The 16025-nt window shown below is 40.4% G+C and overlaps 1 protein-coding gene across 1 annotated transcript in view; it reads right to left on the bottom strand.

Moving 5' to 3' along the window:
* The window catches only part of LOC306891750 (uncharacterized protein), a 209039-nt gene that overhangs the window by 85069 nt on the left and 107945 nt on the right, over positions 1-16025 (bottom strand). Inside the window, exons 4-8 of the mRNA XM_079452248.1 lie at positions 7032-8802; positions 6542-6715; positions 5760-5933; positions 3787-3960; positions 3202-3375 (exon numbers count right to left, since the gene is read on the bottom strand). Of these exons, the coding sequence (XP_079308374.1) occupies positions 3202-3375; positions 3787-3960; positions 5760-5933; positions 6542-6715; positions 7032-8802 (2467 nt within the window). The remainder of the gene's footprint in view (positions 1-3201; positions 3376-3786; positions 3961-5759; positions 5934-6541; positions 6716-7031; positions 8803-16025) is intronic.

Here is a 16025-nt window from a genome sequence, read left to right as displayed (position 1 = left end):
ACTTTCTGGCGAATAGCATAAGGAACTGGACGTGCCTTATGAAACTTAGGAACTGCAGACTCCTCAAGAGTTATTTTTCCTTTAATGTGTTTCAGGGTTCCAATACCAGGTTGAAACACGGTTGTAGCTTTACCCAGCACTTCCTTCAGTTGTTCCTGTGTACGCTGTACCCCCGGATTGGATACTTGTAGGCTTTTAATGGATTCCCAGTCCAACTTCAGCTTCCTCAGCCAATCTCGTCCCCAGAGTGCTGGTCCTTCTGTCTGCACTATGTACAGATCTAGCTTGGCCTGTTGCTGGTTGTATTTTACCATCACTGGCATCACTCCGAGGGGAACTATGGGCTCTCCTGTATATGTTTTTAGTTTGACAGGTGATGGATGTAATTTGACTCTCTTGAAATGTCTTTCAAACTCACCCTGTGACATCACTGATACAGCTGAGCCTGTGTCTAACTCCATTCTGACAGTTTTCCCATTAACTTGTGGAGTTAGCCAAATTGCCTCTGTCGATTCATTTTTCAGGTTGTAAATATCCAAATTTGTCAATCTTGTATCGCTTTCATCATCCGACTGTGGGGCAACAACGTGCAACTCTTTGTAGGTCTTCCTTGAAGCCTTGTACTGTCTGTCTCTTTCATTTACTGAGATATCCGAACGACATGCTCTTTGTATGTGTCCCACTTTGTTGCATTTCCTGCATGTTTCCGTTTTAAATCTGCACTGATTTGCTTTATGTCCCTCTCCTCCACATCGATAACACAATTCGGTATTTAGCATTGTCCTTTTTGATTTGTACGCAGTAGCTACCTTATTCACTGACATCTTCACTCCTGATCGTAGCTCCACTGCGTCTCTTGCGGCTGTTTCCATAGCGACCGCAATTTCAACGGCCCGCTTAAAGGTGAGATCCGCCTCCGTGAGCAATCTTTTCTGGGTGCTCTCGTTTAGAATGCCACAGACCAAGCGGTCTCTCAGCGCATCATTCAGTCCATCTCCGAACTGACAGTGTTCTGACAACTTTTTCAGTTCAGCCACGTAAGCTGCAATGTACTCCCCCTCGTTCTGGTTCCGCTTATGGAATCTGAAGCGTTCCGCTATGATTAGAGGCTTCGGAGCTAAATGTTCCTGCATTACCTTCACAATGCCATCAAAACTGAGTTCCGCCGGCTTCACGGGGGCAGCAAGACTTCTCAGCAATGCATAAGCTTTTCCTCCGATTGAACTCAATAATACTGAGACACGTTTATCGACGGCGATCTCGTTAGCTGCGAAATACTGCTCGATCCGTTCACAGTACAATGTCCAATCATCCGTGGCACTGTCAAAAGACTCAATTATCCCAATGTATCCAGCCATCGTGTCGACAACGTATCCGTAAATCCTTAAATCCTCGTCGCCAATTGTTGTGTTTGTACTACACAATAAAGATCAGACACAAACGAACTGTCTAACTTCTTTTACTGAACAAAAACCTGGCCTCCGCAACACCGCGTTTGGCCAACCAAAAACCGGACAAAGAGTTACTCCCTTAGCATGGACATGCATAACAAACCCGGAGTTTCCCCACACTCCATACACCACAGTAGGAACTTCAGGAGCCGTTCCTAGGGGGAGGATTCTGTCACCATTTGGCCGGTTCTTGGCCACCAGAGGTCCCCAGAGAGTTCTTCACGCTTGATTTTGATCATTGTTTGCACCTGTGCCTTGTTTAATTTGAGTATTTATACCCCTAGTTTTTCCGTAGTCCCTTGCTCTAAGTTTGTATGTTGTAGCCCGTCACATGTTACTGTGAGGTCAGAGAGTGATTTTGTTTATGTAATATTTTTTGTGCCATTACCCAACTGTGGATTTATATTTTTGCGTGGAGGATGAATATCAAGCCCATTGCACAATGTGTCGGCGAGTGTTATATGTGGCTCACGGTGGCCTCACCGAAATCAGAGCACCGTCTCACATATCTTCATACCTCCATCATCTACTGAGGCAGATAGTGTCATGTTTTATTATCACCTACATTTTTGGATTGATTATTTAATATGCTGCCTATTAAGAAATAATGTTAATAATGTACATTAATCGTGTTATGGTATGATTTGTTTATTAAAGTTAAGTTGTACAGTCAGACACATAAGCATTACTTTAATAAGAGATAAGAGAGATATATTTAATACATATTTATTCAAAATATAGTACCTATATGAATGATATAAACAACTAGGCTATTTGTTATGCTTAACCAATTCAAATAATTGCATCATTCAATACTATAGAATTAGTAAGTAGGCCTGACATGCTCCAAAACTGGACACTACTACTTCTGGTCCACTGATGTTATTATGTTTATGGAAGATCCAAGTTTTCTGCACTATATATATTTTGTTCCAATATACTTTTTTGAGGATCAAAGCATTTGTTTAATTTATAATTACAAAGTTATGGATCTGTTAACTTAATAAAATATGGTTCACATCTCACAAGTTCCTATAAAAGCTTATTTTTTGTGGTCTATGTTTATTAATGTCATAGCTGTGTATTCAATATGACCACTTCACTAGTACACTAGTTGTAATAGTGAGAGACTGAGTGCATCTGTTCACACACTGATTTCAATAGCAGATGTCTTATTATTATGTCCTTTGGTATCAATCTTAATATTTTATGAAAACATGTTTTAACTTATGATATACCACCACTGGCACGCCATCGGGACTGTGGTCATCATGGCCCCCTGATTAATAATTCAGGCCTTTTAATAGGGCGTGTCCTTTTCTATAAGAATATCTGTCAATAAATTGTGAATTTTGTTAAATTTGAGAAACTCGTCTCTATTCATTCTGTTACAATGAATCTGTGTCTATAATTTAACTTCACTCTCCCTGAGAGGGATTCAGGGTGGCGTAGTCAGACGATGTTGATCGGGCATCTTAATTTTCCAGTGTTTATAGTGCCCTCGTGCTACATTAAGATATAATGTGGTATCATTTATGGTGACGTTACTTAGGAATATCGCTGTTGTTTAGCCGGAGGAAATTGCCATAACCGAGGTTTCGTTGAAACACCGCCACTGTCAACTACATCAAATTTACACAAGAACAAGAGTGAAACAGCAAAACATAAACAGCAAAAATACTCGCCAGTCACTTGTGATTATTAAAAAAAGTGAGTTTATAACTAAATGATAATTTGATCAGTAACTCACAGTAGTGTCTGTAGTTGACAGTGTGGATCCTTCAGTAGATCAGAGAGCAGCTTCACTCCTGAATCTTCTGGATTATTAAAGCTCAGATCCAGTTGTGTCAGATGTGAGGGGTTTGATCTCAGAGCTGAAGTCAGAGCAACACAACCTTCAGATCCAATACTGCAGTCAGACAGACTGAAGAGAGAAGAAAATAAATGAAATAATGACAATAACATTGACAATAATTAGGAGTTAAATTATTTAATAGTTAATTATACTTTAATATATTTTTATTATTCATATATTATTTTTCATCAATGTATCAAATTATGTCCCTTTTTACAAGATACACATAATACATTAATTTATTGTAAATCACTGTCAGTTTACAATAATATCATGAATAGTTTAATATATGGAAGTTAGTTATTAAAATGATCTCAGTTTGGTGATAATTCTGTATGAATCTGAATCAACAGAGAGTCATTGACTGACAGTCACTGTTGAGTCTCTTACATATAAAGATGATTCTGATAAACTTATGAAGACCTTCATTTACATAATACATACACATGTTTAACTTTTTTGCTTTAAGGATTTTCTTACTTTAGTGTCTTCAGTTTACAGTTTGTATTCTTCAGTCCATCAGAGAGCAGCTTCACTCCTGAATCCTTCAGATTATTGACACTCAGGTTCAGTTCTGTCAGACTTGAGGAGTTTGATCTGAGAACTGACGCCAGTGATGAACAACTTTTCTCTGTCAGATTACAGTCACTCAGACTGAAAGAGAAATAACAAGATAACAGTGAGTCACAATTTTAGTAAGACACTTATGACTGTTTTCTGACTGCATGATGGATCTTTCTGATGTGAATAACGCTGCACTTGCCACAGAGATGAATAACAGTCAAAGCATTAACAGATGGATCTTTAATGATCACTTCTGATCTCATTTCTATGTTTCAGGATATCGTATGAAGCATCAAGGTGTCAGGAACGTGTTGAGGGAACAAGGACAGAGAACCCAAGTGCAGACAGCGGGGTCAGAGGTCAACCCTTTCCGATCCGCGTGCGCTGCTTCTCTCCACCAAAGACACGCCGCATGAAGAGCAGCAGACACGTGTTCATGTTAACAACAGTAGTGCAGAGACACAGAGCAGGTCAATAGACTCACAACAATAAACTAAATACAGCAACTTTAAAGGATTTCTATCTGTCAGTCTGTTTACTGTTTGATAAAAGTCTTCAACCTTTCCACCAGATTTATGATATTTTATGAACCACAACATTTTTATCTATATTGAGCATTAGCATTATTGATCAGCATGTAAACATTTGTGACCCTGTGAAAACCCAAATTAAAGTCTCAATATCTAACTTATTATAACAAGCATCAAATATTAATTTCAAGCATTAATTTCATGATTTTATGTAGAAAACAGTGAAATAAATTTTGCTTTTATAATGAATAAGGATCTAATAGTGAAATGATTTAAAGACAGAAGTAGTTCTGGTATGAAGGGCACGAAAAGGCTTATTTAGTAAGTAAATTAGTTTTCTGTTTATGATGAGAGCATTTTAATAGTTACATTACATTTGTTGTTTGAATGTTGTCAGTAGTTTTATATTGACAGATATCAATTATCAGACTTCTATTAAGAGGACATTCCCCTCGCCACAGAACCTACAATACAGAGATACATACTGTGGATATCAAAATATTAAATAAATGTCCTGATGAAAGATCATATATATACACAAATGGCAATAAATTGGCAATTATTTTTTATTTTAACAGTCACATAACAATCTCATCTGCACAAGTCAGATGTATAAATATTGCAAGATGAATAATATTTGTTATGTTAACTGTGAATAATTAAAACTGTACTCAATGTGCCAGTGTTGCGCAGTCGCAGTTCTTTGCACTAAATATCTGCGCATCTTTTTGGATTATCTGGATGTCACAGATTAAGCTTCAACCTCGCCGCTACTTAATAACAATAAACTGCACTGTGACAAGGTGAGACATGTTTTATATTTAATAATGTTTGCTGTTCATTTCATTTAATGTTTGGTGTTTATTTTAGACTCGGACCTGATGAACGTGGTCGTTTGTGGTTGTTATGAAACATCTGTCTGTGGGTTTGAAGCGATTGTCACACACAGTATAAATGACGGATGGTTTTGTAGATATTTGTTGGAGTCGCTCTTTTGCTGCAGAGTTAGAGCTTTAAAAACACATTTTAATGGATATGAGGGTTTGTGTTTGTTATCTGTAAGTCTCTGTGCATGTTCATGCATTCATTCAGTGTTTTGGATTCTTGTGAAGGATTTGTTTAGATATGATGTGATATCATTTATGGTGACGTTACTTTGGAATATCGCTGCTGTTTGGCCGGAGGAAATTTTGCCATAAACGAGGTTTTGTTGAAACGCCGCCACTGTCAACTACATCAAATTTACACGAGAACAAGAGTGAAACAGCAAAACATAAACAGCAAAAATACTCGACAGTCACTTGTGATTATTAAAAAAAGTGAGTTTATAACTAAATGATAATTTGATCAGTAACTCACAGTAGTTTGTGTAGTTGACAGTGTGGATCCTTCAGTAGATCAGAGAGCAGCTTCACTCCTGAATCTTCTGGATTATTCCAGCTCAGATCCAGTTGTGTCAGATGTGAGGGGTTTGATCTCAGAGCTGAAGTCAGAGCAACACAACCTTCAGATCCAATACTGCAGTCAGACAGACTGAAGAGAGAAGAAAATAAATGAAATAATGACAATAACATTTAGACAATAATTAATAGCACAATTATTTAATATATTTTAATTATTTCATATATTATTCAATTATTATTCATCAATGTATCAAATGATGTCACTTTCTACAAGATACAAGTAATAAATTAAATTATTTTAAATAGCTACAATAATAGCATGAATTAATATGTATGAATCTAAATCAACAGTGTAAGGATATGCAGAATCCAAACACAGGCAGCAATTGAAAATAAAACTAAATAGGGACACTAACAAGGATGATGATACAGAGCAGGTGAAGGGAATGAACAGAGAAGGAGAGGGGCGGAGCTAAAGACGAGACCTGAGAGAAGGCACATTGTCATGACCACCAATAATGTGTTTCTCTCCACACAAAACACTTGATACTGTCATGATCCTGCGCTAAGACTAGAAACACCTGACAAGACCTGACAGAACCATGATACAGAGAGTCATTGACTGACAGTCACTGTTGAGTCTCTTACATATAAAGATGATTCTGATAAACTTATGAAGACCTTCATTTACATAATACATACACATGTTTAACTTTATTGCTTTAAGGATTTTCTTACTTTAATGTCTTCAGTTTACAGTTTGTATTCTTCAGTCCATCAGAGAGCAGCTTCACTCCTGAATCCTTCAGATTATTGTGACTCAGGTTCAGTTCTGTCAGACTTGAGGAGTTTGATCTGAGAACTGACGCCAGTGATGAACAACTTTTCTCAGTCAGATTACAGTTACTCAGACTGAAAGAGAAATAACAAGAGAACAGTGAAGATATAAACACATCAAGAGATAATGTTTGAACAATGAGAATCATCTGCACAAGAGCTGAAGCAACATCTGCACCTGATAGAGAATCATTGCAAGAACTGAACCCTGACAGACGATTATAAATAAAAAACAAACGAATGAAAATCAGAAAAAAGCCAGAAGAGAGCAGCTCTCACTCTATAGATGCAGTGAACAATTCCATCATGTTTTATTGTGTCTCTGTAGGACATTAACTACAGTAATGTGGACTGTTAGATGTTCAGGTGAAACTGCAGGTAAATGACTCACTCAGCTGTTCTGGATGCTTTGATCACTGGCAGAAGCCTCAGAAGAAATTCATCTGATCGATCATATTTCCTCAGATTAAACTCATCCAGTTTCTCTTCTGAGTTCAGTAACACAAACACCAGAGCCGACCACTGAGCAGGAGAGAGACGGACTCCAGTAAGACTAAACTCATCTCCTCTGTTCACATATGTTTGTACTTCCTGCACTAGAGAATGATCATTGAGTTCATTCAGACAGTGAAACAGATTGATGGATTTCTCTGGAGAGAGATTCTCTCTGATCTTCTTCTTAATGTACTCGACTATTTCCTGTTTACTGTCAGAGCTTCTTCCTTTCTGTGTCATCAGATCTCGTAAGATTGTCTGACTGGACTCCAGTGAGAGACCCAGAAGAAATCTGAGGTAAAGATCCAGGTGTCCGTTCTCACTCTGTAAGGCCTTGTCCACTTCACTCTTCAGTAAATCACTCATGTTTGATCTCAATCTGCTGAAGGGTCTTGATGTTTTCTGAAGAAATGACAGAAACTTGAATAAAGCAGCGAGAAACTCCTGAACGCTCAGATGCACAAAGCTGAACACCTTCCCCAGGTTCAGTCCAAACTCCTCTCTGAAGATCTGAGTACAAACTCCTGAGTACACTGACGCTTCTCTGATATCAATGTCACACTCTCTCAGATCCTCCTCATAGAAGATCAGGTTCCCTTTCTCCAGCTGTTGAAAAGCCAGTTTTCCCAGAGACTCAAGACTCTTTCTAGCCTGCTGAAGATCTACCTCACATTTCCCATCATACTTCTGACTCTTCAGTTTGATCTGAAACATCAGGAAGTGTGTGAACATTTGAGTGAGAGTCTTGGGGATCTGTGCTGGACTCTGTGCTTCACTCAACATTCTCTGGAGAACAGTGGCTGAAATCCAGCAGAAGACTGGGATGTGACACATGATGTACAGACTTCTGGATGATTTCATGTGTGTGATGATTCTGTTGACCAGACTCTCATCATTGATTCTCTTCCTGAAATACTCGTCCTTCTGAGGGTCATTGAATCCTCGTACATCTGTGATCAGATCAACACACTGAGGAGGAATCTGATTGGCTGCTGCTGGTCGAGAGGTGATCCAGATCAGAGCAGAAGGAAGCAGATTCCCCTTGATGAGGTTTGTCAGCAGCACATCCACTGACGCTGATTCATCTCTGACATCAAACAAACTTGGATTCTTTGAGAAATCTAGAGGAAGACGACACTCATCCAGACCATCAAAGATAAACACAACTTTATAATCATCAAAGTCTGTCGATCTCAGTGCTGTTGTATCTGTGAAGAACTGATGAAGAAGATCCATCAGACTGATATTTGTCTGTTTGATCAGATTCAGTTCTCTGAAAGGAAGTGGAAATATGAAGTGAAGATCTTGATTTGTTTTTTCTTCAGCCCAATCCAGAATGAACTTCTGCACAGAGACTGTTTTTCCAATTCCAGCGACTCCTTTAGTCAGCACACTTCTGATGGGTTTGTTTAGTTCAGGTGAGACTTTAAAGATGTCATTACATTTGATTTGTGTTTCTTGTGTCTCTGATCTTCTGGATGCCGTCTCAATCTGTCTCACCTCATGTTCATTATTGATGTCTTCACTCCCTCCCTCTGTGATGTACAGCTCTGTGTAGATCTCATTCACAAGTGTTGAGCTTCCTTGACTTGAGATTCCTTCATTCATTCTCTGGAATTTCTCTTTTAGTCTGGATTTGTGTTTCTTCATGTATAAAGGGGCGAGTTCTGATAAACAAAGAGAATATAAATAAAAATACATGTGTACGATTAGAAAAAATATATATATTTGACCTTAAGAGTGTTTTAAGATGTTGATGATCATGACATTAGATGAACACAAAAAGCTTCATGGTTCTATTCTGTTGATTTATTAACTGTAAATGTATTTTCACTAATAATCATCAGTAAATACAAACACTGTGTCTGTTCGTCTGAAGGTAAAGTGATGTCATAGTCACATGACTGAGAGCTCTTACTGGTCTGTAGTTTGTAAGCGAGGTCTTTCTGCTTCATCTTCCTCAGGACGTTCAGTGTGATCTTCAGAAACATCTCTCTGACTCTGATCTGATCTTCATCATCCTCCTCTTCTCTCTCAGAGCATGATGGGTAATCTGGACTCAGTAGACTCTTGAAGATCTTCAGCTCTTTCTTCATCAGAGAGATGAGTTTGTGCTCAAGCTCCTGAAAACATTGTTCAAACACACATGATTTTGTTTTCTTATGAAGGCAGAAAATGGTTTAAATGCTCATTTGAGTGAACACAGTTTTCTTCTAAATAGCTTGAACCTCATTTCATGGAACTTATAACACATTTAAACACTATAAACACACATCAAAACTACAGAAACAAAATCATATATTCTTTAATTCATATTTTGCCTTCAAATGATTCTCAAAGCATCAAATACACATCAGCATTGATAACACACTGAGATCTATTTCAAATCAATATGATCGTGACTTCTTACTACAATGAATCAGTTTGAAACTAAACATCTAAACATGTTTCAGAATCATCAGTAATAATAACAGTAATCTGTGTAAAGCTGCAGTACGACTGACAGTAAAAGAATCTCATGAAACGCTCCTTAAACATACAGATTTGATTTTGAGCTTATAAACATATTTTGGGGTAAAATCAGTTTAAAGCATCATTTGAAGAAGAGCATCTACATTTCTGAATAAACTGTGAATGAAACATGATATTGAATGTAAATCAAATAAATGATTGTTAATCAAAGCAAATACTAAAAAAGACACATTCTTTGACCCTAATAAATATTTATATATAAACGGTTGTTACACAGTAATTGCTTTGCATCCATTTCTCAACTTTACACACAGACACAGACAAACGCGCGCGCACATACACACACTGACATACACAAACACACACACACACACACACACACACACACACACACACACACACACACACACACACACACTGACATACACACACACACACACATACACTGAAATACACACACACACACACACACTCACCTGGAAAACAGACTCCATGTGCTTCCCTCTGAATGAGACATTTGTTGTGTTTCTGTAATGTAACAATAAATGAAATATGTGTTTCATACAGTGAACACATGGATTAATGTGTGTATCTGTCAGTAAAGTGTTCAGTGAATATCTGCAGTAACAACAACAGCACAGACTCAGATCAGAGAATAAAGACTGATGAAGTGATTTACTCGTCTAAACCATCAGACTGTTCTCACCTCACATCTGGATCATCACAGTCTCCTGAACTGAACTTAAGTGGAGGATCCATTGATGCTTCACTCTTCATGGACACACAGCTGGGTTTAGGAGATTCTCCACCAGTCAAACTAAAACAACATTTATGTAATGAGTTTATGCAATGTATCAGTAATGTGATAAATTTTTATAGTATATTAGAATAAATATAGGATATGCAGGCTCAGAAAATACTTTTAAAAGTAATTTCTGCTAAGATAAACTATTATAGTTCAACATATTTGTAAGTACAATTATATTGCGTACATGTAATATATATTTTATGCAGAAGTTTAGCTAAATCTCATGTATCCCTGTTTGAAGCAAGAAAACTTAATCTGTCTGTAGTCCAACCTTTTAAAATCCCCCTGCAAGTGATACAGTAAGATTAAAATGTAATTCAGTGCTATAGTGAGATTTGAACCCTGCTTATCTAAAGAGAATTTAATAATACAAACAATAAAGAAAACCAAAGAAACCCCCCCCCCACACACAAACTAATATTAATTTGTAATGAATTAGTTTGCATGAAGTGAATCTTCACAAAGTAGTTTAAAGTATAAACTCTGACAGCTATCAGACAAACCAAACACATGTAACACGTTTCGCTATTACAGTTAAAAAGGACAAATTTATATATTTAAATCTTTTACTCATCTCACCTTTTAATCCTTCTGGAGAGACTCATTGTTCCTGGAAATAAAAATACTGTGTTAGACTCTTCTTTAAACCAGTCATCATCAGCTAAACTGCACATTTCATCTTTTAAACAGTGAAGTGTCTCATATTATTGTTGAACTGCCCTATTGTGCTTTACATTTCTAACATGGACTGAAGGGGCGGTCCCAGACGTGGGAGACATTGGGGGCTTAACCCAATACTATGGGCGTGGTCCCCAATGAGAGGTTTTCCCCATTTATGGCGACTATATTACTATTTTCTAAGTGTTCTTTATATTTTGAAACCATAACATAGCAAATGTAGGCACTGTAATAATGACCGATTTAAAAAGCATGTTAACTTTCAGAAGATTCTGCATTTTAATTCGCACACATTTAATTTACCTCTATTTTTAACTAAAGGTCTTCCTCTGTTAAGTTACTGGAGTATGTAACGTCTCGCAGAGTTTGATGGTTGCCCAGATGGAAAAGATAGAAGACAGTACAACCGGACTGTTGGGTTTCACGGATCGTTTATATTGTGGTTTCATTAGTCAAGCCCACTCTTCACACACATGTTACCGGGTGAGTATTAACAAGGGAAAAACATTGCGAAGCGCGTTACAAATCAAATAAACGGAAGAAACATATCAACATAAAAAACAAATCAGCAGTAGAGCGGTCACCTCTGCCCGTTGCGCTAACACTCTCTCCGCGCATGCGCTCACAAGAACAGCGCGCATCTATTAACATAAGTCTTAGAGGGACATCAACTTCCAACATTATGGATACTTAACCACTAGGCGGCCGTTACAAGTAATACAGAGTTTAAATAACGGACTGGATTGTGACTTCATTTTAGAAACCTGAAGAGATTCGTATAGTCATCCGCCCCTGGTCTGTTGCCAGACAAATGGTGCAGGAATGATCTTCCACTTTCACTTAGACATTATATCGAGTATTTTCACAAGAGAATCGGCAAACAAGTCACATATTACTGTTTATAAACACGCTTCCTAATGACAAGAATAACATTTACATTTAGTCATTTAGCAGATGATTTTATCAAAAGCGACTTATGAAGAATTCAGGGAGCAATGAGCGATATGTCACACAGGAGCAATAGTTCAATACAAAAAACAACACACAACAATAAACGCGATGTAAATAAAGTAAAACAGGCGATTGAATCTACTGAATAAATGTGATACTCACAGTAGGCTATTGTAACAACCGCACGAAGTTAAGAGAGGTAGAGATCAGCACACTCGGATGGCAGTTAACACACAATTCTTTATTAAATATAAAAAGCATCAGTCATCATATAAAACACGTCACCTCCCTTTCTCTGGTGCAGGCGAGATTAGTCCACGATCATAGCAGACAAGCGTAAGTCAGGCACAGAGGGCGCAGATGAGATCACCGGTTATCATGTTAAGAGTCCACCGATAGAGGGCCTCACATCCAGCACAGAGGATACACAGGGACCTGCTGTGTCGTCCTTCCACTGGCAGCATTAGCGTCTCCAGTCTCTTTATGATAAAGTGGTGGATTGCATCTGCGAGAGCTCCTAGTTCAAGGTCGTATCCCTAAACACATTCTTCTCACTGTAAAATGGCTTCAGTTTCACTTTCACCCGTTACGTGTAATGACGGAGGAGGAGCCTTGAAAGAGCTCAAACACAATGTTACACACACACACGCACACACACATACATTGGTGCACTTTCGCTGCGGGTAATTGGCTTCTGAACTACAATAGTTTTACTGCTATTATAATAATACTTTTGTGAGACATATTTAGTTTGGTTAAGAAAACAAAGATGGTGTGAAAACTGGGGCCGGATGCATAAACCGCTTAGAATAAACTGTCAAGTCAGTCATGTTTATCCGATTTTATGTCTTTAAGTAAAATCAACATTTTTTGTTTGATGCAGTGAATTAGTGACAACACTTCTAGTATAGTTTTTAAGTTCTTATTTTTGTTTAAGCGACACAAGAATAGTGGTTTACATGTATTTGTTGAGGTAACTCTCATTACTGTTGGGTGACTTTATGTCATTCTGAGTTTTGTTTCTGGACTAAAGTGGACACAATGCATGCACAACTGAAAACTGATGTGTTCTTGTGTATTGCAGTAAACTCAGCGCTGAATGACTGTGTGGTTTTTAGAATATAGTGCTCAGACTGTCTCCTGCTGGTCGTGTTCAGTATTAAACAGTGATGTGACGTCAAAAAACAAAGTCATCTGTATCCGTGTCTGGCCCTGCTGACGTAATCATAAATGGATTAATTTCCGAATTTTTTACTCCACTTATTTTTGTTGTCTTGATGACGTATGTTTAGCTGTTTGTATAGTAATGAGAGACTTTAAATGTTTGAAATATGAATCATTTTATAAACACCCGTGTATGATAAGTAGATCTATGACCCAATCGAAACACAGCAATAGCATTGTGAGAAGTTGGCGACCTCTACTGGAGACTTTACTCAACGACACGTCACTCGAGTCGAGCCGGTTCTGACAGGACTTGTTTCGCTTCAGTTTCGGTCTGTTACTCTGTGAACTGCAGCTAAACCCTTCACACAAATATACCAACTTAAACATTCTCACGTGTTAATTCACCTTTACACGATGATTATATAAGAAATCATGTCTGAGGTAAATATGAGAATTAGTTTTGTTGGTCCTGCAGAGACATGGATTGGTTTCACTGTAATAACTGTTTTCTGAGAAGAGGGAAACCATTTGTAGTGTCCAGCTGTGGTCATATATTCTGTCAGGACTGCATGAATACAAGTGAGTGCGGGATTTACTTTGATATAATAACAGTTAAATGTGATTTTCACTTTTATTTAAGACCTTTTTTAGTCGGGTAACAAACTGTCAGGGATTAGGACAGGAAGAACCCAAGTGCAGGCAGACACGGGATAACAAGAATTTATTATAAATAAACACAAAACAAAAACCCACAAGGGGGTAAAACAAGACAAGATAAATAATAATCAGGACCCGGACTAACTAGACTGAGAAAACAAACACTAAGGAGAAGACTACACTGACTCACCAAATTACAATGACCAAGCACTAGATATTGAAAACACAGCATACACGACCAAGGTACAAAATACAATGAACGCGCACAGGACAATGAACACGAGGATGTTTTATAGGGGAAACAAACACAGGATAATTGACAAGGGTCAGGTGCGGGTAATGAAACACTCAGGGAAGGTTAACGAGGAAACGAGATGGCGGGAACAAAGACACGGACCAGAGAGAGAGCATAGAAAGCCGATAGCCAACATCTCTCTCTCACATCAAACACAAGACTTTGTCATGAATCTGCCTCAAGACCAAGAATAGACATGACATGAAGGCAGATTCATGACAGAAGCCCCCCCTTTAATGAACACCTCCAGGTGTTCATCAAGGGGTAGACTAACAAGACAAGGCAGACTGGGAACACAAGACAAGGCAAAACATACTAAACAAGATCAAGGGCAGACACGAATACATTACAAAAGGGTTGGGATGAAATAATAAAAATAACAAACAAGGGAGGGGGGGAGGGGGAACAACAAAGTTCATGGGGGGAAGTCCAGTGGGACAAGGGGGAACAGTCCTAGTTCCCGGGGGCGCTCGCGAGCGTGGAGTCCCCGGGGACTTGATGGAAGAAGTCCTCGGGAGAACTGTTCTTGTTCCCGGCATAAGTGCCGGACTGGGTACCGGCTGGAAGGCCGGCTGAGCCACCTGCTGGAAGGCCGGCTGGAAGGCCGGATGAGCCACCGGCTGGAAGACCGGCTGGAAGGCCGGATGAGCCACCGGCTGGAAGACCGGCTGGAAGGCCGGCTGAGCCACCGGCTGGAAGGCCGGCAGGGCGGGACTTGGTGCAGGACTTGGCGCCGGCTGGAAGGCCGGATGAGCCACCGGCTGGAAGGCCGGCAGGGCGGGACTGGGTGCAGGACTTGGCGCCGGCTGGAAGGCCGGCGGGGCAGGACTTGGCGCCGGCTGGAAGGCCGGCGGGGCAGGACTTGGCGCCGGCTGGAAGGCCGGCGGAGCAGGACTTGACGCCGGCTGGAAGGCCGGCGGGGCAGGACTAGACGCCGGCTGGTAGGCCGGCGGGGCAGGACTTGACACCGGCTGGAAGGCCGGCGGGGCAGGACTTGACGCCGGCTGGAAGGCCGGCAGGGCAGGACTTGACGCCGGCTGGAAGGCCGGCAGGGCAGGACTTGAAACTGGGGTGGGTGGACTTGGGACCACCGGACTTGGGACCACCGGACTTGGGACCACCGGACTTGGGACCACCGGACTTGGGACCACCGGACTTGACGGGACCACCGGACTTGACGGGACAACCGGACTTGACGGGACATCAGGAGGCCCGCTGGACGGGGCCCTCCTGCCCGTATGACGCCCCCCAAAAAATATTTGGGCTGAGTCCCGGTGTTCTCCTCCGGCTGGAAGTCCGGGCTGGAGATTACACCCCTCCTCGGCTTCTTCTTCGACCGGCTCCCGGTGGGTGTAGCCGGTTGCGGAGAAGCGGTGGGGAGCATGACTAGCTCCATGCTGGAGGAGTCGAAGGGTGCAGAGGGCGAGGAGAGGCCCACAGCCCCGATTCGCAGGGTACGGCCCTCGGGGATGGCGGCCAGCGGAGGGGGGAAACTGGGCTGAACTAAGACCCTGGGCTCCGGCCGATTCATGGCATACCTGATAAGGTCGGTGAAGCCCAGCAGTCTCAGCATTTGCATCTCCCACCCCGCTAGAGGTTGGTTGAGGCCGCCATTGAACAGGACCATCTGTTCCTGCTCACTGTGGACCATCTCCCCTGCCACCTCAAAGAAACGGTCCGCAAACTCCAATACGTCGGAGTGTCCCTGACGTAAACCCAGGAGGCGACGAGCCTGGATCGCTCGCCTTGCCTCCAATCTGTCTGCTGGGTTCAGTTTTGGCTCGTTCATTCTGTCAGGGATTAGGACAGGAAGAACCCAAGTGCAGGCAGACACGGGATAACAAGAATTTATTATAAATAAA

Source organism: Barbatula barbatula (genome assembly GCF_947034865.1).
Source record: "Barbatula barbatula genome assembly, chromosome: 3".
NCBI classification, from domain to species: Eukaryota; Metazoa; Chordata; class Actinopteri; order Cypriniformes; family Nemacheilidae; genus Barbatula; species Barbatula barbatula.
The sequence above is the reverse complement of the archived record's forward strand: the minus strand, read 5'-3'. Positions and strand labels throughout refer to the sequence as shown.